The sequence below is a fragment of the Fringilla coelebs genome, assembly GCF_963513975.1.
Source record: "Fringilla coelebs genome assembly, chromosome: 8".
Lineage (NCBI taxonomy): Eukaryota > Metazoa > Chordata > Aves > Passeriformes > Fringillidae > Fringilla > Fringilla coelebs.
Genome location: NC_140066.1, coordinates 16,569,713 through 16,592,305, shown reverse-complemented (window position 1 = coordinate 16,592,305; position 22,593 = coordinate 16,569,713). Strand labels below are relative to the sequence as shown.

Here is a 22,593-nt window from a genome sequence, read left to right as displayed (position 1 = left end):
CATATCTTATAGTATCTGAAGAGAGAGCGTCAAAAGGATGGAGGGATCCAGGCTCTTCTCTGTGGTGCTGCGCAACAGGACAAGAGGCGATGGGCAGAAACTGATGCACAGAAGTTCCATCTGAACGTGAGTAACGAGTTCACTGTGCAGGTGACCGAGCACGGAACAGCCCAGAGAGGCTGTGGAGTCTCCCTCGTTGGAGATACTCCATAAGTGTCTGGGTGCAATCTTGTGCAATGTGCTTGCGACCCCGCTTGAGCACAGATGACCCTCTGTGATCCTTTCCAGCCTCTCCCATTCTGTGATTCCTTTAATTCCATCTGAATGACTTGACACAATCATGATTTCTGCTGCTCTGGCTGAAGTGTGTTTGCTCCTTCCTTTGTTAATTTTGCCGCAGAAGGATTTGTTGGAAGGGGATTGTTGGGGCAGGGACGCACCGGTTCCGCCCAGAGCGGAAGCTGAGGGGAGTCACTCACTTTCCATGGCCGATCCTTGGCCTGACGGGCAGGATGGGGCGGGGCAGCGGCTGCGCCGGCGGGGGCTTCCCGCGCCTGGCACCGCCCTCAGGGCGCCCGCGCGCGGACATGGCGGCGCCCGCGTACCCCGCCTGGGTGACACGCTGGGTGTCGGGGCAATGGCGGAACAAGAAGCGGCCCCCGGCGCTTCGCCCGCCCCGGACACTGGCGCTGGCCGACAAGGTGGCGAACCGCCGGGAGCAGTCGACAGGTGAGCTGCCGGCGGCGGGGAGCTGAGGCGCTGCTGTGCCCCGGGAGGGACCGCGCTGCTGGCCGAGCTCGGCGGCGCCTTGCGCTCCACGGGGCAAGAGGGGAGGGGCCGGTCTGGGCCATGGATTTCGCGCGTGGTTTCTGTGGGCAGGATCGCTTCCTCACACTGCAACCTTAAGTTTGTGTTGTATGTGAGTCAGACACGTTGCGTCGTGGCATTGCCTTTACCTTAAAAATTCAGTCAGGTGCTGGATGGCTGCAGCGGTTTGCTTTCTGCTAGCAACAGCTTCTCTGCCCAGAGCAAAGCTGGGATCCTTAGTTATGCATTTTCTCACCTGCTTCTACCCCGCTTAAACTTCTTTGGAGATGTATATGCACTGTGGAGGTTATTAGCATGAAATCCCGAACACCTGAGATTTCTGGTTGTGCCTTTCCCTTCTAGAGGCAACGTGCATTACGGAGATGTCAGTAATGATGGCCTGCTGGAAACAGAATGACTTTAACGACACGCCTTGTGCCGAGGAGATCAGGATGTTCTACGACTGCGTGGCAAAGGCAGAAGTAATTAAGGCCTCTTTTATGTTCTTAAAGGCTAGTAGTAGGAAAGGAGGAAGCCTCCAGTCATATTTTGTGTGCCAGTAAGAATAATGTACTCTGTAGAATTTGATTGTGACCCATTTGAGCAACTAAGAGCAGTGAAACTGGTGAAGGATCGAGAGGCTCCTACAAGGATGGGCTGAGGTAGCTGGGGTTGTTTAGTTTGGAGAAGAGGCTCAAGAGAGACCTGATTGCTTTTTACAGTTACCAGGTGAGGGTCAGCCTCCTCTCCCAGGCAACTGGCGATGTGACAAGAGGACATAGCATTGAGCTGTGCCAGGGGACGTTCAGACTGGACATCAGGAAGAACTTTGTCACTGAAAGGAAGCTAAAGCATTGGAACAGGCTGGCCTGGGAGGTGGTGGAATGACCATCCCTGGTGGCATTCATGAAAGGACTGGGCATGTTAGTTAGTGCCATGGTCTAGTTGGCAAGGTGGCCATTGGTCAAAGATTGGACTCAATGATCTTGAAGGTCTTTTCCAACCTGTTTCTGACTTTAAAGGCCAGACATTTTTGAAAAATGTATTTCACGCTGCTTGAAAATTAGAGGTTTCTGATTATATATTATATATTAACATAATAATACTATATGATAAGCTTGAAATAAAATAATTTTCAAAATAGACTGAAGGTAAGTATATGTGCTAAACTTGTCCTTAAACTGGTTTCAGGTTTCCATTTTCTTTCAGTAACAGTAACATGATTTAAGTAGTTATTTACTGTTGCTGTTTGACAGCATAAAGGAAAAATTATCCACGATTTATTAGGTAGATGACAAAGAATCAAACAAAGATGAAAAAAATAACAGAAAGTAAAAAGAAAAAATCTGGCTTGTTACCAGAAGTTTATATCTTCGTTAACTGAGAATATGGAAGCATATAATCTTCACAAGATGTCAGTCATTAATTGCATCATTTTAAGGTCATCAGCTTGTGATTATTGAGCCAATTGCTATGGTAAGTGTTCCTTAAAGAAACAGCATTTTTCTGAAACATCCCTGTACAATTATTAGTAGTCTCTGGGAATGAGCATCAACTCTGCAAATAAACAGCAGTAAATATTTTGAGGAAATATTTTTCTCTTTCAGAAAGAGCGCAAGAATCAAAATGAGGACATCCTGTCATCCAGAGGAAATTTGCCTTCAAGCAAAGTGAACAAGCTGCTGAAGAGGTTTCCTCAGATCACACGTTATGTATAATGTACTTTATAAAAGAGACTGTGGACAAGCAATTAAAGTTGGGGTCTTGGTCGAAAAAAAGGAAAATCAAGTTGAGTGATTTTTGATGTCAAGTGGTGTGTGGATCTTGATCCTGCTTTTGATTCCAGAGCAAAAACTACCTATCTTGAGTATCAGCTGATTTTGTTCATGCGACTCTTGGGTCTTGCAGTGTTAGGATTTCTGCAGTGTGCTGTTCAGCTTGCCTACTCAGGTCCTCACTGTTAAATAAAACCTTCTAGCCATTCATGCAAGTGCATTTCCCTACAGGGCATGACTTCTTCAAGTGCAAGCTTCTTGCCCAGCTCTGGAGCTGCTATCTAAAAGTGCCTGGGCTCAAACACTGAGCCAAGTTAGAATTAGTAATGATGGTAGTAATTGATGGTATGATGGCTCATACTCATACTCTTACATGGGTGTGTACACAATCTGGTGCCTCTTGAAATTTTTTTAATTTCCTCTGCTGTGAAAAAAAGGCTGTAAAATTTAGAAAAAATCTCCAGCAAAATACCTTGTTCGTACATAATACATTGGTAAGTATCAAATATAACTAACATGGAAGTTTGTGATTTAGACCCTCTGATTTGCAGGTGGGACAGATATGGTGCCACATAAGTTTGATTTTGTCTACTGTAATAAGGCAAGACGGATGTTTGACTTGGGCAACTCATAATCTACAACAAAACGTTTCATTGTTTTTTGGTTAAAAAAATCTAAAAGGGGGAGAAAAAGTTAAAAGCATGGACTGATAATTGAAATAATGTCATTAATTTATAGTTTTGATTGGGGGGAAGTGGGGAGGAGCAGTTTCCACTGCAGTACCACAAAACTACAGGCAGGTTCTTGGGAACAGTACCTCATTGGTGGGAAAAATGCAGTGTCTTAGAGAACTAATGTTATAACCATTTATATCAGTAATTCTTTGGGGCATGTGGAAGAAGCAGAGTAAGAGGACAGTCAGGCACACATACACTGTGTGATTACCCATGGGTAGCTGTAGAGTTTGCTGGAGCTGAGTCCTCTGGAGCCCCAGGCTGATACCTGTTCATCACAAAAGTTTTGGTCAGGTGAAGGCTTTCAAATTACTTAAGCAACATTTGCTTAGTGGCTAATTACAGTGGCTCATTAGTGGATAATCCAGAGTAGCTTATTCTTTTGTTGCTATTATGACATAATTGGCTCTTTTAGAGGACTTGGGGTCAGTAAGAACACAATACCCACATCTGAGTTTGGGAAACACTTTGGTTGTGTGGCATTTTGCATTTTCTGTCCAGAAGACAATGTGAAAAAGAATGCTACTTGCTGTCCCTTCATTTCTGAAGGATATAAGATAGATTGGGAGCAAAGAACTGATTCACCTCTGTTGATGATGATTTTTCTTCGTATTAAAACCTGTAATAAAAGTGTTATGTATCTCTTAAGATAGCATCTGTGCTGAATGTACCAAATTCTGTTGTCTGCAAGGAACAGTCTTACATAAGAGGCTGTAACGGAGACACTTAATACCTTTTTCTATTTTTACTTTTGAAATTTTGCACAGCTCCTGCTAATCTGAACAGCTATTTTTGCATTATACTGCTTCATGGTGAGCTTCACAAATTAATTTTTTTGGAGTTTTGTCTAACCTTTTATATGTCTACTATTACTATGCTAAGGTTTTCCAATCCTTTTATTTATTGAGAGGGAGGAAGCAATGCTTTTCAGGTGCATCCAGGTTTTACAGTGCTTCCTTTAAAAGTACTTGAGCCATTTCTTTTCTTCTTTTGTTGTAACCAAAACCCCTCCAGTTACTGATTGTCCTTGGCAATTTCAGCTGCTGGCCATTTTCCTGTATCTTACCATTAAGCTTATATTAGGTATTTAAATGCATTCTGTGACATGCTCGTATTGAGGATCACTCCATTAATAGTTCATGTGTGTGCCCACACAGAACCGTACTGTTCTGAGTTGGGTTTGTACCACCCCATGATGCTGTTGCTGGGGGGTAAGGAAAACTCTGTTCTGGTGTGGAGCACACTGGTTAAGAACATTGCTGCAGAGACCTGTATGTGATTGCGTGGTGAGGAAAGAATTAAACAAAAGCTGACTAGCTGTTCTACCCTCCTAAGTCGGATTTACAGGATTTAAGCAGATATGCTGGAATTCCTTGGTCTTATTCCTGTACCTTATAGCTTGACTATTATACCAGCTCTGGGTATGATTGCTGTTAACTACTCCTTTTAGGCTTTCACTGTGCTTGTAGCATTAATATTTCAGCTGGTCCTGATGAACAGTTGTCCTGCTAGTTCAGGAGAAATGGGTTGAATTCCAGAGAGCCAGGGACATTTTAGAAGATGGCATTTCTTGTTCAGGAGGGTCAATACAGGAAAATCTGGCAAAATCAAGACAGACTCTGGGAATCATAGGGAATCATAGACTTCCTGTACTAGAACTACGAATATATATCATGGTGAGAAGGTGACTATTATTAAATAGCAGATTTAGATATTTACAACTACTTCAAATTTGCCCATACAAGAAAGTTCAGGATGTTTTACCTTACCTGTAGATACATTACTGATCTAAACTGCTGTAGTTATATTGGTATAATTCCCTTTTAGGTCTTCCTCTCCACCACAGAGAGTAGTCATGAGAAGCTTTTGAGAATGTGAGATCCACCTCTCTCACGTAATGTCATTACGTGTGTGAGAAAAACCAGGGGAGTCTTGGTAAGAAGGAAATAGTTCCAAAACAGTACCTGCCAGAGAGGAGACACTGCAAAACCCACTGTGTCATCCCAGTTCATCATCCTTCCAGAAAGTGAATACAGTGATTTATCTATTAAATCACTTTATTTAGGAAAACTTTGCCTTAACAGGGAAGCAACTTAGAAGGTACCATGAGAAAAATCTAGTGCAGACTTCTGCTAGAGGTGTTAAACCCTGTGCATGAGAGGTCTGAGCAGGGAGTGTCTCATGGGATGGAGTTCTAAATGAGCATCAACAACCTTTAGTAAGGAGCTAGTTTTCTCAGAATGCTAATAGAGTTTCTGTTCCTGTTTCCAGTAAGTCCTTTCCTTGTGTGTTTAGTGGAGTAAATGGTTCTAAATTCTAACACAGTCCCATATTTTTATTTTGTGCAGCTCCTTTGTGTTACTGCTGCCTGAGAGTTATAGTGTGATGTAGCATCTAAGCTATTTCCATCCCCTGCTGCCCTGATCGTCTGCCTCCCTGACTATGAGGATATAGGAGATTTGCTCCTAATTAACTGAGTGTAATTCTTGGCCAAATCCACTCCAGAAACATCTTTTTACCATTTAGCGACTCCTGTAAAAGATCCAGCATGGAGGGAAATTTCCTTGCCTTTGATGAGTGACTGAGGATGAGGCAACACAGAACTGTCACATGAAGTGAGTAATGAGCAAAAGTGAAGGAAGAAAAAAAAGGCTTTTTGTCAAGTCAGTGGATTTTTAGCAGCCTGTTCCTTGTTTTTATGCTGAAGGTGTCTTTGGAAGTGCTATTCAGCAGACTTGGCCAGAAGTGAGCTCATTTCTAAAGGTGACCTTCATGTTTCATGCTGTAGAACATCACGCATTCATTGCTCCAAAATCAGAATATAAGAAATGCCCATTAGACTGAGCAGAGAAGCAGTACAAGGAATACGTAAAAAAAGTATTTCCATATTTCCAAGACTCAACAGCTTCAAATGAACCAATTGCCTTAGATTTAATAATGTTTAAAGTTTGTATCTTTGAACCCTAATTCATATGAAAGACCAGCAAGTCGAAAATGCTAAAAACCCCCATGGGATAGGATTGTTCATAGTAATTCCATAATGATTAACCCTCTGGAAAGCATCCTAGCCAACTGGGGAAAATATAGCCCAAGGTCAAGGAGACTCTCGATGGCAAAGTTCTCTGGTGGCAATACCCAGGATGGCAAGATACAGGGCTGAAAATTGGGAGCACCCTGGAGAGGGCTGTGCCACCTATGGGTTTTCCGGTGGAGATCTGGAAGCTGCTTAACATAGAGTTTTGCTGGGTCCCATTTACCTGGGTTCAAATCTGAGGAGAGCTGACCTCGGGAAGCTGCAAGCTGCTAATCGAGGAGGCTGCGGTGGGGGGGATAAAGTCCAGATTCCTTCCAAGAAGTCTAATCTCTGGCAAATGTACGCGCACACGCCGTTGCCTTTCCCAGCTGTTGCTGGGGGCTTTGCAGCAGGACGCAGCCCCAGCTCCTTGCCGTGCTGCAGCCCCTGTGCCTTGGGAAGAGGAGGAAAAGGCAGCTGGGGAAGGAGCGTTGTAGGAGAGGAGCGGGCGGCTGGCCCCGCCGCTGGGCAGAAGGGGCGGGGAGGCGGAGACTGGCGCTGGAAGCAGCGCGTACCTGGAGCACGGGGGAGGCGGTGGAGAGGAGGGGACAGCGGGGTGAGGAGAGGGGTAAGGGCTGTGCCCCGCCGCTTGTGCTCGCCTCCGCCCGTCTTCGAATGTGCCAGAGAAATTCGGGGACATGTTCAGCTCCCTTATTTCTCTCCTCTCTTCTTCCCCTTCCTGAAGAGAAGAATTAATGAGAAGAGATGGGGAGAGGAACGGGAAAGTGAAATTCTAAGATGCTGCGGGGAACTTTGATCCCTTTCCTCACATCCCTTTCCCTGCGTAGAAATGGAAAAGGCAGCCCGCTCCCTCCGGTGCGGAGCGGCTAGCGTGGAAAAGCAGACCCTGGCAGCTGAACGAGAATGTGATGCTTGAAGAGCCTTCTGCTCACTTTGTACACGAGGGATGGAAATCTCCAAAATACTCGGGCTCCTGGTAGAGCTCTCAAGTCTGCTATCCTGTCTCAGATGTGGGGAGGTAAGAAAAAGTTGATTTTCTATCTGCTTGTAAGAAGTCACGTGACTCTTTTAATATCCTCACTGTAAGTGGATCTTGTTATTACTTGAATATGTTTTCTAGATCATTTAGGCAGTTATGGTCTCTGGGAAGGACTGGGGACTTGGGGAGAGATTTGTGCATATAAATTCTGAAAAATAAATAAACCAGGAAAGCAGAATACACAAGGGCTTGCAGATGCTTTGGCTTGGGTTTCCATTGTTTCTCAGGCACTGCAGTGACCCTGACAGGAAAGATCCTTTATTTCTGTTCTTTGCTGATTGTCTCTCTTGCTTGTGGACAGATGATTTATAGCTGCACGGACCTGGGACAATGCCTGCAGCATAGGCTGTTTGCGCTGAATTTAATTGGTGGCGATGGTCAGCGTTGGGCTATTTTGGAAGCTGCTACAGAAACTGGCAGCAACTAATTTTTCATTAGAAGGGAAGCTTATTACTTGGACTGAAGTACTTTTGTTTATGGTCCAAGAAGAGCAGGTTCAGTCTCTCATATACATCCTGTTACTAGTCTGACCCATCCTTATATCACTGGCAGGCTTACATGTGTCTGAAGGTGTGCACTAAAAGCTAGGGGTTGAGGGACCTGGATTGTGGTGCAGTCACAAAAGTACAGCTTAGCTCACTTTCTACTCTCTGCAAAGAGCTTTGAGATCCTCAGGTAAGTCCTTCAGTATTGTTGGTCCAGAAACCCTTATGTGGGCTTGCAACAGCCTGATACATGCAGACAGATGAAATTTTTGCCTGGAAAGGTTTATCTGTGCATCCTTTTGTGCATATGAACCTGAGATCTGATCTGCTACTACTGAACCATGTCAGGAATTCATCTTCCATATGCAGTATCCCATTCTGACTTCTGGGAAGTGATGCTGGAGCTTGGCCATGGTTATCAGCACCTTCTGGATCATATTCATAAGCTTGATTTGAAAATTATATCTGACATGAATAGGTGTTGTTCTTGTCAGGTTTCTGTGGGAATTACCTCTGCTCATTCCAGAAGTGGATTTGGTTTAATTCCAAATAAAACTTTTCCAATTTTCCAGGAAGAGGTAAAGCTGAGAGAGGCAAAATTACTGCATTTTGAAGAAAACCACAACGATTACCAATAGCTAGTATCCTTTAGCTATCCTTTAGCTGCACACCTCTGCTCTGTGAATTACTGCACATCTCTGCTCTGTGAATTACAACTCTTTTTTCCTATAAAATTATTAGAAATGTTCATTTAGAATGTTTAGAAATTAATTAAACTACAAGGAGCTAGCAGAAGCCTGTACAGTTTCTTTTTTTCACTCCGAGTCTGTGAAGGTCTTGCATTTGCTTGCGCACTATGTAGTGATGTTGAGTGGAGATCTCTATGTCTCAGCCTATAGTCACATTACAACCACAAAAAACCTGCCTATAAGAGGAAATGCAGTTTTGGAGCCAGACAGGATGCTAGAATTCTGAGGGCTTTGTTTTGTATTTTTTGGTCTTAGCTATTTTTCCTCATTTAGACAATAAGAGAATAGGGCATATCATATTTTCAAGTATTAAAAACAAAATCCTCAAAAGGCCTTGAATTTTCTTCCTTGGATGGTTCCTACTTCATACATGGATGTTGATTACCATTTTAACAGGTATTCTGGGGGCATCATCCTGTCATTCAAATAGATAAATATCTGGTACTATAGCTGTAGATTACTAGCCCTATAAACAGTGAGAGAATGAATAGTTATTATTTTACTTACTGATAATAATTATTTTCTTCTAGATTTCCTTTCCATAGGCATATCACTCAGACTTTCAACTCTGTTGGAAAAAAAACAAGCAGAGCCCAGTAATGTAGTGCTTAGATCAAGGGTAAATCTCTGCTGGCCAGTAATTATTCATTTTGTTGTTAGTGGACAGAGCTATGGTTGAATTTGAAGAGGAGCAATGGGGAGCCCAGGGAAGAGGCTGGTTACTAGGGTGTGTTTGCCTGAAGCTGAGCTGCTTTTAGGACATGCCCATGTTTATTTCATTGGATAATCATCTCTCTGCTTTTGCTCTGTTTCTTTTCCCAGGCTTTCCTGGGATCCAAGCCCAACCAAAACCATTTGCAGAGTGCAGGTAAGAACAAGAAGTTATTAATTCAGTCATTGGGCAGACTCTTTCCTGCAGTGGTGATCTGAGACCATAGGCACGATGAACCACTGCTACCTGGCCTTCTTCCTTTCTTTTCATCACTTCTTCAATCTTTTCTCTTGTCCCAATGCCTGTTTATCTCCTTTGCCAACATGGCCAGACTACTTCTGTTCCTTCATGTCGAATGCTTTTGCAGCTCCCTGCTCCTCTCACATGTTCTTTTCTTTAATCTCTTTCTTTGCCTTGGTCTTTTTTTGCCTGCTTACCTTTCCTCTGCTCTAATAACTACTAAATTCTCAGATACCCTCTCTGAGGGTCCCAGTTGATGCCACACTTATGATTGATTCTCCAGGCACTGACTTCCAGCTGCTTCTCATTTTTGTACCTTGCATTTAACCTTCAGCTGTCACTTACCCTCTCTGGGCCTGGCAGTGGCTAGAAGGCCAATGACATGATGCAAAGTTACTTTGTACCCTTGCTCTTTGCCCCAGGTGCAGAAGGGTTTTCTGAAAGTGTTGACTTCTTTCTGTTTGCTTAGTGAATAAAGCTGTAAATGTTCCTTTCTCAGTCTACTCTTCCCATGTTATGGACTCTATAAAGCCCACAAAACCTGGGTGGCTTTTCCCACTTTATTATTTCAGTACCATGAATGCAGAGTTTTCTCCTTTGTTAAGGACCATAAAAAATTAATTATTGGGTATTTTTACACTGGATATTTCACATGGGCACTGAAACATTGGCACCTGCACTTCCCACAAAATAAATTCCCTTTCCCTTCCAATATATTAGCCAAGTTCAGATAAGCTAGGTGATCTGCTCATGTGTATAAGGAACATACATGCTATGAAATACAGTGTCATTTCCCACCTTCCTGCTTTGTACAGTTCTGCTCCAAAGTGAGTACATGTATTGCATGTACAGTCATGGGAATCAGTTCAAATTATCATGTTTGGGCCCTAAGTTAACACTCTTCAAAGGTCTGCCTGGGCAGTTCATTGCTTCAGATCAATTTGTGGTTTAGAACAGTGAGTAGTATGAATATTCTTTGACCAGCATCTTGAAGAGTGATAAAGTTTGAATCAAGCAAGCAGCAGCTGAGACTGCAGACACAACAGGTATTTCTCATGACCAGCTGGTGTCTCCCATGTTGTCTGAGCTTCAGTGTGTGATGCCTTAGGTGGTGCTAACCCCCTCCCTTCCTGTGCCCAGTGCCCAGCGTGTGTGCTGTGGGACCTCTCGGCTACTACAACGGCTCACTGGCGGTCACCGAGGCCGGGGCAGAGTGTCTCAACTGGGCAGAGTTTCCTGATTATGTCCAGCAGTACCCAGACCGTGGCCTGGGGGACCACAACTTCTGCAGGAACCCAGACGGGGGAACGACACCCTGGTGCTTCTACAGGCTTGTGTCAGGGGCCATCGGCTGGGCCAACTGTGACTGTAACCAAGGTAAGGGCTGTGCTGCCTCAGGGCTCAAGCCAGCAGTGTGTGCTGCACAGACTTGCAAGTGGCAGGTGGAACACCCTGTGAAAAAAGCACAGTACAAAGGCTGTTCCGAATTGTTGAAATAATTAATACTAGAGGCTAGCCTGTGTGGGCGAAAAATGTCTGTTTATAGTAGGGGGTGGATTTAAGCTGCTGTAGCTGTAATGCCTTGTATAGATGTTTTATTCTCATACAAGGAGACTTCTTTTTTTTCTACTGCTAACTTATGCCACTTTGAAAACTGTTTCAGTTATGTAGAAACAACCCACTTCTTTTCCTTTAGGGTCCATATCAGAGCATTCCTCATGTAAGTTAGCAGTTCAAATATAAACTTCTCCTTCAATATAAAATTTTCTGTGGCAAGGCAGGTCATAGGCTTGTGTTAAACTTCCTCAGTGCTGGCAGAAGTACTACTGTTTACTTGGAGGCAAGCAAGGAGCTGAGCTCTCTCAATGCATTGGCTGCTGTGCAGCGTTCTTGAAAATGTCCTGTTTTCTGACCTTTCTTGCTTGTCCTGCATTTTACAGAACAGTTGAAACACCAGTTTAATAAATGAATTGATAGTCTTTTCCCTTGCCAGTGGATGTGCTTTCAAAGAGGGCTTCATTAAAGGGAAGAATATAAGTGTAGTGGCGCTGTGTGCCTGTACTGAGATGCTGCAGACAGGTGTGTCCTTTGCAAGTACGTAACTGAGTGAGGAGATGTGCCTTCTAAACAGTGGTAAAATTTTTGTTGGGGTGGGAATTGAAAGGGTATTTGCACTGGCACTTCCTTTTCTTAGAGAAATTAAAGGGGATTCTTCTGCTGTTGCTCAACATCTCACTGTAGCAACAGAGTCATGCAGGTGAAGTGGTTGATGGAAATAGATCAGTGGAGTGTCAGAAGTACTTAGATTTTCATACACCCTTTAAAGATAACACGTAAAATCATCCCCATTCACAGAAGGAGAATCCAGGAGCTTTTGCAGAAGCCAAATTTCCTGCTGGTGTTACCAAGGATTTGAAAAGGCCTTAACACCAACCAGCCTCCCAATCAGCCATTGCTGGGACTGGGAAGGTGCCCCATCCCATGCCCTTTCATGCACATCACTTTAGTGCCAGCACAGGTAAAACAGGGATGAAAGCAGCCAAGTGCAGTTCAACTCAGCTACATGCAAGTCCAAGACTTGCTGGTCTGAAACTTTTATCAGCAGATAGCAGCTGGTTTTTGGTTGTTTTTTTCTCTTTTGGAAGGTGCTGTGCAGTTGGCTGAAGACAGTAGTGTGGAGCTGTACTTCAATGGACGCTGGGGTACCATCTGTGCTGACCACTGGACTGACTGGGATGCCAGTGTTGTCTGCAGGCAGCTAGGTCTCAGGTGGGAACCTCAGTCTGGTTGTGAGAGGTACATGCTTGTGTGGCTTTTGAAAGAGCAGCCTCTGTGGTTACAGTCCCTCTGGCTGGCAGAAAGAAGTTTTTTTTGTGGTCTAATTTCCCACTTACCAGGGTCTTTTTTTACTGTTTTCTTTCTGTGGCTACCCCAAACCCAATGATCATTTGCAAGAATTTTTTAAAACAATATTCATGCTCCAGGCTGTGAAAAGTGAGCTGTGAGATCACTTTCCCTTTTTATGATCATCAGCTGGAGTTACTAAAGTGATCTAACAGAAATTTTAGGAGTATGAACTCTCTTTGGGTTTCTGGGATGTGGACATTGAAACTTCCAAACAGCAAGAAGATAAGGTCCACAGAGAGGGAAGGTGATTCAGATAGTTTGGTGTTTGGAGTCTGTTCATGGGTTTGTTCATTGCTTTCAAATGAGAGTGCCATTTCTGACTACACTAACTCCTCTGCAGTAGGTGAGCACATAAAAGAATTAGGAAGTGCTGTGTACTTGCTTGTGCTTTTCTATTAGATTGTAAATGGTCACCCCTTGATGCACTTCCAATTAACTGGGCACACTGGGATGTGAAATGCCACAACTGGTCTGGAGAGTCACAACAACAGAGGGAACTTGTAAGTCAAGCCATGCTCTGGCATTTCATTGCTCTGTTGCATCCTCTGTACCAGTGAGATCGGCACAGCTGGGAAGAAGAGTCATTCTGGACCATGGCCTGTTCCCCTGCACCTGCAGTCAGCAAACTGCCATGGAGATGAGGAAGCCCTGCTGCAGTGTGGCTATCAGGAAGCTCTGTCAGGAGCTTGTAACCAGGGGAGTGCTGTGGTAACTTGTGTTCCTCCAGAAGGTAAATCTCCAGGGAAAGATCTCAATCTCCCAAAGATGGCTGATGCTTATGACCACGTCTCTTTTTATCAAGCCAGGTTTTTGTCTGCAGGCAGAAAAGTCCTGGTCACCACGGCAGCCAATTAAAGAGACATCTCTGGACCAGCAGTATCCCACTCTGGGGGCTGCAATCACGGGTACTTGTGGGGGGTCTAGAGGGGAGGATGTGGTAAGAAAGCATCAGGAGAGCTCCTCTGGCTAGAGAATGGTTCTACACCCTGAACTGCTGGATGTGCTTTGTCTCTGTCTTGTTCTGTTGTGCTCTCTTTCCATTCCTTGAAGCACAGGTGTAGGTGCCCCACTTCGTATAGTTGGGGGTAAGGAGAGCTTTGAAGGGCGAGTGGAGGTTTACCATGACGGCAAGTGGGGAACCATCTGTGATGATCAGTGGGACGACCGGGATGCTGAAGTAGTCTGTAGGCAGCTGGGACTCAGGTAATTTCCTTGCTGTATGTCATGGAGTAGTAATAGAAGTAGGCAGAATGAAAAACATGAGAGCATGTCCCTTCACTATACTACCAGCCCTTCCTATAGGAGATACACAGAAACCTTGGGAAACATAATTCTGGACTGATCATCCTATAAAGGGATTTTTTTACCCCATTCTTGTAAATTTTATGGGTTTGTGTTGTGTAAAAAAAATAAAAAGGTACATTCCTGTCTCAGGATTGTTTGTGTTTACCCCTGTTCAACATTTTTGCATATATCCTAATACAAATCTTGTTGGCCTCAATGACAACTTGTTATGGTGATTTCCATATATGAACTGCAGTTGCTTACTTGGTTAAGTTTAAACACCTCTAGTTTCACTGGCTGCCCTTATCCTCTTCAGACAGGAAAGCAAGAGAGACCACCTCATTCTTCTGTGTGCCATTCAATGCTTAACATGGGAGCTGTTGTATACAGACCATTCTTCAAAATCACATCAGTACAGGATTGTTTAAAATAGATAGTTCAAATTTGATATCTCTCAATCTTTAGGAGTTTTGCCTTTTGTGAGGTTGTAACTGAGACTGATGGTACGTCATTGTCTGCAGAAGTCTGAAGTGTTTGTGTTGTAGTAACATTTTTGTTATTTGCTGGAAGGGCTCATTACAAACTTTCCAATAACATATTTCAATTAACAGTTGGCAACTCCACTGTGTCAAAAATACAGATGATCTATGGGAGGACAGTGACCCAGCATGGGAGAGTTCCTGTGCAAAGTAGAATCTGAGGACACGAGACTGGCCTTCCTTACTGAGCATACATATCTGTAATGTTTACAGTGGGACCCCTAAAGCCTTGTCATGGGCTCACTACGGGCAGGGATCTGGCCCAATCCTGCTGGATGAAGTGCAGTGCTCAGGGAATGAGCTCTCCCTTGATCAGTGCAAGAAGAGTGACTGGGGACAGCAAAACTGTGACCACATTGAAGACGCTGGGGTCTCCTGTGACCCTTTCACAGGTACATATGTACAGCTCCGCCAGTCAGATGCAGTCAGTCTCACCCCCATATTACTTGCCTTGCTCAGCAGGTAACCAACCCCCTGGTTCAGATCCTGCACAGCTTCCATATATGGCTCCTACAAGGGCTGCTGGATGTGGAAGCAGAGAGTAGATCAGAGGCAGACTCAGTGGTGTTCCCTTGGTTTTGCTCAGGTAGTGTGGAAAGGCTGGAGTGAATCCTCCCCTGGCAGATGGGTATGTTTGGAAGCAATGAACGTTTGTACTTTGAGTACCCACAGACATTTGTCTCTTTTGTTTCTTTCACTCCTGGGTGGTACAGAGACCTAGCAGTAGTGCACAGGCTCTTTCTTTTCTCCCCTGCTGAGTGCTGCCCTTTCCTTCTCCCACCCCTTGCAGAGGGCACGGTCCGGCTGGCTGGCGGCCGCAGCCCCAGCGAAGGCAGGGTGGAAGTTTACTACAATGGAGACTGGGGCACAGTGTGCGATGATGGCTGGACAGACCTCGCTGCCCAAGTGGTCTGCAGGCAGTTAGGCTTCAGGTAGGACTGAGAGTGTGTAGTGTCTGTGCTTCCTAATTTCAAGGATTAGATTCCATCACCCTTCACTGGGATAGGCTGGATCTTAATCCTTCAATGCCGTCTTTGTTAGAAGGCTTATTACTATTATACAATTTATTAAAGAAAGATTAATAGGTATCCACATCCTTTCCAAGGGGCAAAAATACATCTATTATCTCTTGCCTCAGCCTGTTTTGAAAGCAGATAACAGGCTTAATACTGTCCTTATGAGCCCCTCAGCAAAGTCAGAGAATTTTCACTCCTTAAATTTGCAGGTGTCACTTCTACTTTGTCAGTAAAAGGATATCACCTATCTGCTCCAAATGTATCACCTTCAGTAGTTGAACAAAGACCATCAGGGCAAAAAACAGTAGTAATAGGGATTTTCAGCCCATTGCTGAGCTATCATCCCTTCAGGTATGAGTTGGGAAAGATTTAAAATCAAGATACTCTTGCCTTTGAGCTAGGAAAATGGGGTTATGTGGATATTTTAAAACATGATTAGGGTCTCCTTCTAAAATTTCAACTTTATAGATGAAAGAAAGACTAAACTAAATTCTTCCCTTTGAGTTCAGCTACATACTGCATTTGTCATCTCTCTTAGTGCCTAAATTTGCAGCTTTCTGCAGTTCAATTCCAGGTAGCTGTTTCCTATAAAAAGAAGTAGAATTACTTAAATGTTGACATTTTTGATGCCTCCTCTGCCAGCCCCTCCTCAAATTGATGCACCTGCCATAACTGCAAAGCAGCCTCTGCTGGCCCTCTTTGAACATGCCTTTGACCAAACACTAGAAAATTGACTGGTCTGAGGAGGCCTCCCTGAAAACTGAAGCTGGTGAGATGTGAGGGTACTTGGTGTGTGTCCACTGAGTGGTGTCCACTGAGTGGTTTAGGTCAGGAGGCCACCAGTACCATAGTTAAGTGGGGGAGTTTCTCTTTGGATCTGAGCTTGGGTCCTTCTGTGGCATTTAGAGTTTCAATGTTGTTTTCTGTTTCCTCTAGTGGTCCTGCTGCCCTGGCCTCTGAAGGAGACTATGCTGCTGGCCAAGGCTTCATCTTACTGGATGATGTGGCATGTGTGGGGACAGAGCTGACTCTCCTGGACTGTCCCCACAGCAACTGGGGGCAGCATGACTGCTCCCATGCTGAGGATGTGGGAGTCCGCTGTTCCACAGAAAGCAACACAGTCATGGATGGCAGCCTGGGTAACTCACCTTGCTCTTGCCCTGAACAGTGGGAAAGTTTCACTGTCTGGTCTGTTCCCTTGTAAGCTCTGGCAGATGTGGGAGTTCTCCCTTTGCTGTTTCAATAAGGGGTCTGCTTTTTGAGGAGGATTGAGTTCTGGCTGAATTGGAGCAGAGCCACAAATCTGTGGCTTCACCAGACCTACTATTAGACCAGCAGATAAATGGAAACTGGAGAGAGTTGTATTGGCAATCTCTGAAACAATCCTCAGGGCTGAGGGACAGTGGCTGCCTTAGTGTGCCATTGCTCAGGTGAACACTTTAACTAGACCTTTTAGGAAACTTAGGTGTGGTTACATTAGTGCCACACCTTGCCAAGACAGGAGGATTTCAGATGCAAGGGGTTGCTGTTTGCACTCCCTTGTGTGGATGGCACACTTCTAACTAAAATTGTGACAGAATTTCAAGTTAGCATAATTTCCTCATTTATATAATGCCTGATACTCTCCCCTTTCCTTACTACATGAGACTTTCCAGTTTGTCAGACATTTGTTATTGAAATAGTTGGCATCCAACTTTTTGGTTTTTCCTGGATATAGAACTCTTCTCTTGCTTAGAATCATGTAATAGTTTTACAGTTCAATTGATTTTTTTTTCCCAGGCATGTTTAATCTTGTCTAGGAGTTAACTCTTGCCTTAGGAGTTAATAACTTTCTTTCTGTTCTTGTTCTCCTCTTTACTCAGCTTTCAGAGTATGATCCACTGATGATTTCCAGTATGTATTAAATAAATTAGTATGTAATTAGTGTTCTGATTCAGCACAGAGGTAAAATGTCTTCATATAGACACACTTATTTATTTTCTTTTTTTCCCCCCCTTTTTTTTTCTTTTAGTTTTAAGCTTACTGATGTCTGGGATTCATCATTTTCTGTAGAACCCAAGTTTTGGACACCTGACCCCTCTGTTATTTTGCTTGCAGTAGCCAATGTGTTTTCTCCTTCAGGGCCTCCTGTTCGGCTGGTGGATGGAGAAAGCACCAAGGAGGGCCGGGTTGAGGTATTGCTGAATGGGCAGTGGGGCACTGTCTGTGATGATGACTGGACTGACAGAGATGCTGCAGTGGTTTGCAGGCAACTGGGATTCAGGTAAGAGCTGTGGTACAGGCATCTTACAGATAGAAGCAGTTCTTGGGAGCACTTCTGGACTTGCTTCTGGGGGCTTAGTTTTAGTTTTGGCACACCCAGATATGCTTGAGGGAGTAGGTTGCTCTTATCACTCTACTACTGTTGGTGTGTGGAGCAACACATAAATATTATTCCACTTAAAATGCACTGTTGACTCAGGTTCACTAGGCTCCTGCTCACTGCAGATTAGTCACCTTCTCTCTAATTGCAGTGGTACAGCAAAAGCCAGGGCAATGGCTTATTTTGGCGAAGGCCATGGGCCCATCCATCTGGACAACGTAGAATGCAGTGGCATGGAGGACACCCTGGGACAATGTGCCATGCCTGACACCAGGATTCACAGCTGCTGGCACAGCGAGGATGCTGGGGTGATCTGTGACTATGTGGAAGAAAAGGTCCAAGATTTCAGGAGAACAGGTGACATTCCCATTTCTTCTATGTAGGAATCTGGAGTTTTGGTTGTGGGATCTCTGCATGCTTTTGTGGGTTTTCCCTGTCATTCTTGTCTTCGGCTGAAACTTCACCTACAAAATAAGCATGTCCTGTCCTGCACCTCCTACGTTTTTCTTGTTTTCATTGTATCTTCTTAGCAGCACAGAGTGTTCCAAATTAGTCTGAAGAGCTCCACCCATGTCAGGCCTTTGAGCCTGCAGAATTTCGCCACAGCCACGTCACCCCACTCTTCCTTAGAACAACAACTATAAGCAATCTCTGGGGTTTAGAGTATTGAAGAAGTGTAAGTATAGGTCCCAGTCTTGGTGTGAGACTATAGAGACTTCAAGTAAGCACCTCCTGTGAAATTAAGGAAACCTATGGGATCAAATGTTCTATGAATTCCATATGCACAACACAACACAGTCCAGAGTCTGCAGTCCATTAATCCACAACCTTGAGGATGAATGCCCTCAGAGAAGCTGAATGGTATTTGGCTCTGTGACAGCAATGCTGAGACTTAAGGTGAAGGTCCCTGCCCAACTGCTTCATCTTTGCCATGCAGGTCCAGAGTCTGGTGTGTGTGGGATGCGCCTGCTTCATCGTCGCAAGAAAAGGATCATAGGTGGAAACAAGTCTCTGAGGTACTACCCTGTAATTGCTGAGTCAGACTGGTTCCAGCTTTCCTTCAGGCTCTGGAAATAGCCTGGCAGATGCTGACTACATTAATGCATTTTCACTGGTGATTTTTGAACTTGGTTTGAACCAGTATCTAGGGAAGAATGCGAGCCAGCTGAGCCCAGATGAGACAGAGTGGATGGGAAAAGAGGAAAGTGGCTCCCATGTGTGTGAGACCGCTTATTCCTGTTTCTCCTTCAGAGGCAGTTGGCCATGGCAGGCCTCACTGCGGCTGAAGGGTTTTCGTCGAGATACTCGTCTGTTGTGCGGAGCAACACTGATCAGCAGCTGCTGGGTGGTGACTGCAGCCCACTGCTTCAAAAGGTGGGTTTGGGAGTGGGGAGCCCCAAAGGATACTCAATGATGGGCAAGATAGCCTCATACAAGTCTATCCTCCTAGCCCAGTGGGACTACATGGGCAAAGTTTCTAAAGTAAGACCTTCAGGTTATGATGTGTGTGATCTTGGAGTGCTTATGGGGATAACTCAATATAGACTTGCTTCTTCCTTCACTGATTACATCTGGCCTCTTAAGTCTGAGGCTTTACAGTGTAAAGGGAACCAGCATTTTGACATTTCAAGTGCTTTAGGGCACTTGAATAGGTGAATAGGTCAGGTCATAAGTCTGTTGCAACTATAATAATAATTTTTATAGGAGCAAAAGTCCTGTTCCTGGTAGACAGTGATTTGGGACACTGAATCTGCAACAGCTGGCATGATCATATCTGCTAAAGAGGTCCCACATTCCTGCAGCTGGAACTGTTTTGCCACTGTGGTGTGAGGAGGTGGTTCAGTCTCATAGCAACTGAGACGTGTGAGTCTGCTTTCCTCTTAGCAGGAATATTGAGATCTTGAGTCTGTTTTTCTCCAGATTTGGTGTTGATGTGCGGCGCTACCTCCTGCGCGTGGGCGATTACCACACAGGTGTGAAGGATGAGTTTGAGAGGGAGCTGCCTGTGGAGCGGATTGTCCTGCACAGGAACTACTGGGCTGGCAGCAATGATAATGACATAGCCCTAGTCCGGATGCGGGGCAGAGAAGGGCACTGTCTCTCCTTCAATCACCATGTTCTGCCCATCTGCCTGCCTGACAGGAGAGAGAGGTCTGACATTAACAGGCAAGCCTGCATCATCTCTGGCTGGGGAGACACAGGTGAGTGGTGGGGCTTTGAGAGGCAAGAGTGGTGAGGAAGTCTGCCTTCAGAAGCCTGCATGGGCCATTAACTTATGTCAATTCAAAGCTATGTTCTCACTGCTCCCATTGTCTGTGCCAGTGCATGGTTCTAAGGAATAGGAAGATGAGTGGGGTTTTGTACTATTGCGTTTTCATCTGATTTTGAGGCTTATTGAGTCTGCTCAATATAAGTGAAAGCTTTGGTTTCCATAGCATCCCTCTGAAGCTGTGGGAGAGACCAATGCTGCCATCTGGCCACAGTCCTCTCTTTCTTCCCATTTCTACACATGTGTTTGCCCACAGTAGACCCCTAAGGGAGCAGCCTGTGCAGAGCTGCTATACCAAGCCCATGAGAGGCCCCCATGTTTCCATTACCTGCCTTCTTTGTGGTACTGTCATAGTGAAGTGAGGACTTAGAGGTGGAAGGAGCCCTCAGTGAGAAATCTCTCTTGAACTACCTTGCTTAATCTCCCTGTGTATTTCTGCAAGGACAGATGGACTCTGAGTCTGGTTTCTGCCCTCAGTTCAAGACAGCCTGGACCTGTCCTCATTGAGCATATTGCTGTGAAGCTTCCTAGGTAAAAGAGAGCATGAAGGCCTTTCTGGGGCTGCTATGACTGGAGAAAAGCCATATGTTTAGAAAGATTTCCTGGCAAAAGCCCTGGGAGCTCATCTGTTGATTTTGGACTTGCCCGTCCTTCTCAGCTGTTTCCCTAGCTATTACCACAGCTTTTTGACTGCAAGTACATATTTGCCTTTGGAGTCCAGTTGTGCCAGTTGCACGTGTCACTTCAGGATATTTGGGGTGGATCAAAGAGCAACTTAGCCATGTAACTACCTTAAGCTGTACTGGAGCTTAGTGGCTAGAATCCTTCCCACGCACCAAACCCAGCTTTCTCAATGAGGAGCACTTACCTACTACCTTGTGAACTTACATAAACCTTGGACACAGAAAGGTCACATTCAAATATAGCACATTAGCCTTATGTTCTCAGCAACCTTGGGCTAATAAAGAGATGTGATCAAATAGACTCAAGTCTGGCCAAAGATGAAGGGAATTCCCTTTGAATAATATTTGAATGCCTCTGAAACATCTAGAACTTCTCTGAGGATTGAGCACTTGACAGATACTACTGCATTTATTTTCTTGAGAAAACACTGTCCTTGCTTTACGGAGGAAGAAATTGAGATTTGGAGAGGTGAGATAAATCGAACAAGGTTCAAGTTACTTGTTGACAGAATCAGGAGTAAGACTCATCCTTTGATCTAACCTTTTTCTACAACCCTCTTCCCCCCATCTTTGAGCTCTTTTTTTTGTGGTCTGGCTTGGCATCACTGTTTTCTGAAGTTCTTGTGGTTTCAGAGGTGCTGAGCTCAGCCTATTTCTGTGCGGCAGACTTGACATGAAATGTGTGTCTGTTTTTGTAGGGAGTACTGTTGCACCAGGTCACTACTGTTGCCTGTATGTGAATCAGTCTGGCTGGTCTGTTTTATTCCAGGAAAGTCCTATTCCAGGACCCTGCTGCAGGGGGTGGTGCCCCTTCTCCCACGGGAAGACTGTGAGGCCCGCTACGGACGGAAGTTCACCAACCGCATGATTTGTGCTGGGAACCTCTCTGAAGATAAACGGGTGGACAGCTGTCAGGGTGACAGTGGAGGGCCTCTCATGTGTCAGAGATCAAATGGACGCTGGATCATTTTGGGTGTCACTTCCTGGGGGTATGGCTGTGGTCGGAAGGATTCGCCTGGTGTGTACACAAAAGTCAGCAAATTCGTACCCTGGATCAAGAAAGTGACCAAACTAAAATGAAAATGACTGAGCTCTTGGAATTTCAGCACATGGTCCTTTTGCTCTGCAGCAGCAGAAGGCTGTGGCTTCTGGTCTGTGACTGATGGAGATTTATTTTGACATTGGACACTGGCAAAAGATTTTAATGTAGAACTGGAAGGAAAACAGTTATGACTGATTCTTTAAAGTCTTTGGTTTCACTTTAGTCTGTAATCTGTAAGCAGAGAAAGCAGGTGCAGAGTGGTAACAATGATCAGTATACATTGCTCAAAATATCTGAATCCTTTAATGCAATCACACTTATTCCTTTGCCCTGGCACACAGAAATGGTAGAAGTAGAGATACCTATTGCTGCAAATCTCTTCATGGTTGTATGTTTGGACAGTTGAAACATGCTGCAAGGAGAGGTGAGGTGCTTGGAAGATGGCACCACGTGCTGGCATAGTGGAAATCTTCAGATTCTTTTCTTCATAACAGTTCTCTTCAGTTCCAGGAATCAGAAGATATGACCTGAGTTGAGGAACAGGCCAACAGCTGGGTTTTGCTTCCCTGATATGTCTCTAGGGGGAACCTTTTCTCTTCTGAATAGTAGGTCTGCTCCCATAGGATCACTTTCAAGTGAATGCCTAGGCTAAGAGATGCTTGTCCCACCTGCTGTAATCCTTTGTCACACATTTCCAACTGCTAGATGCTGTGATTTTATTGCTGCTTTTTTGCTATAGTAGTTTGTGTGTGTGGTGGGCTTTTTTTTTTGTTTCCCCTAAGTAGCATCTTCTAGAATCAGTTGTTGGTGTGAGAGGCAGTAGCTTTCTTGCCCTCATGATTACTATGAAGAACTCAAAAGACTGACCTCAGGTGGGTGAATAGACACATCATTTTTTCTTAAATCCAAATGTAAT

General features: G+C 44.6%; 2 protein-coding genes across 2 annotated transcripts; both read left to right on the top strand.

Moving 5' to 3' along the window:
- The first annotated feature begins 546 nt into the window (after nucleotides 1–546).
- Nucleotides 547–3,958, top strand: CHCHD1 (coiled-coil-helix-coiled-coil-helix domain containing 1). Its single transcript, XM_084210070.1, has 3 exons — nucleotides 547–729; nucleotides 1,171–1,289; nucleotides 2,415–3,958. Exons 1-3 carry the CDS (start codon nucleotides 588–590, stop codon nucleotides 2,523–2,525), a joined length of 372 nt encoding a protein of 123 aa, XP_084066196.1. The 5' UTR covers nucleotides 547–587; the 3' UTR covers nucleotides 2,526–3,958.
- A 3,338-nt stretch (nucleotides 3,959–7,296) lies between these two features.
- Nucleotides 7,297–21,715, top strand: LOC311156280 (neurotrypsin-like; the record flags this gene model as incomplete). Its single annotated transcript, XM_084210130.1, has 15 exons — nucleotides 7,297–7,368; nucleotides 9,446–9,491; nucleotides 10,716–10,952; nucleotides 12,221–12,344; nucleotides 13,037–13,212; nucleotides 13,538–13,685; nucleotides 14,519–14,697; nucleotides 15,096–15,237; nucleotides 16,258–16,460; nucleotides 17,443–17,584; nucleotides 17,835–18,040; nucleotides 18,621–18,699; nucleotides 18,935–19,057; nucleotides 19,604–19,884; nucleotides 21,405–21,715. 15 exons carry the CDS (start codon nucleotides 7,297–7,299, stop codon nucleotides 21,713–21,715), a joined length of 2,469 nt encoding a protein of 822 aa, XP_084066256.1.
- Between the last annotated feature and the right edge of the window lie 878 nt (nucleotides 21,716–22,593).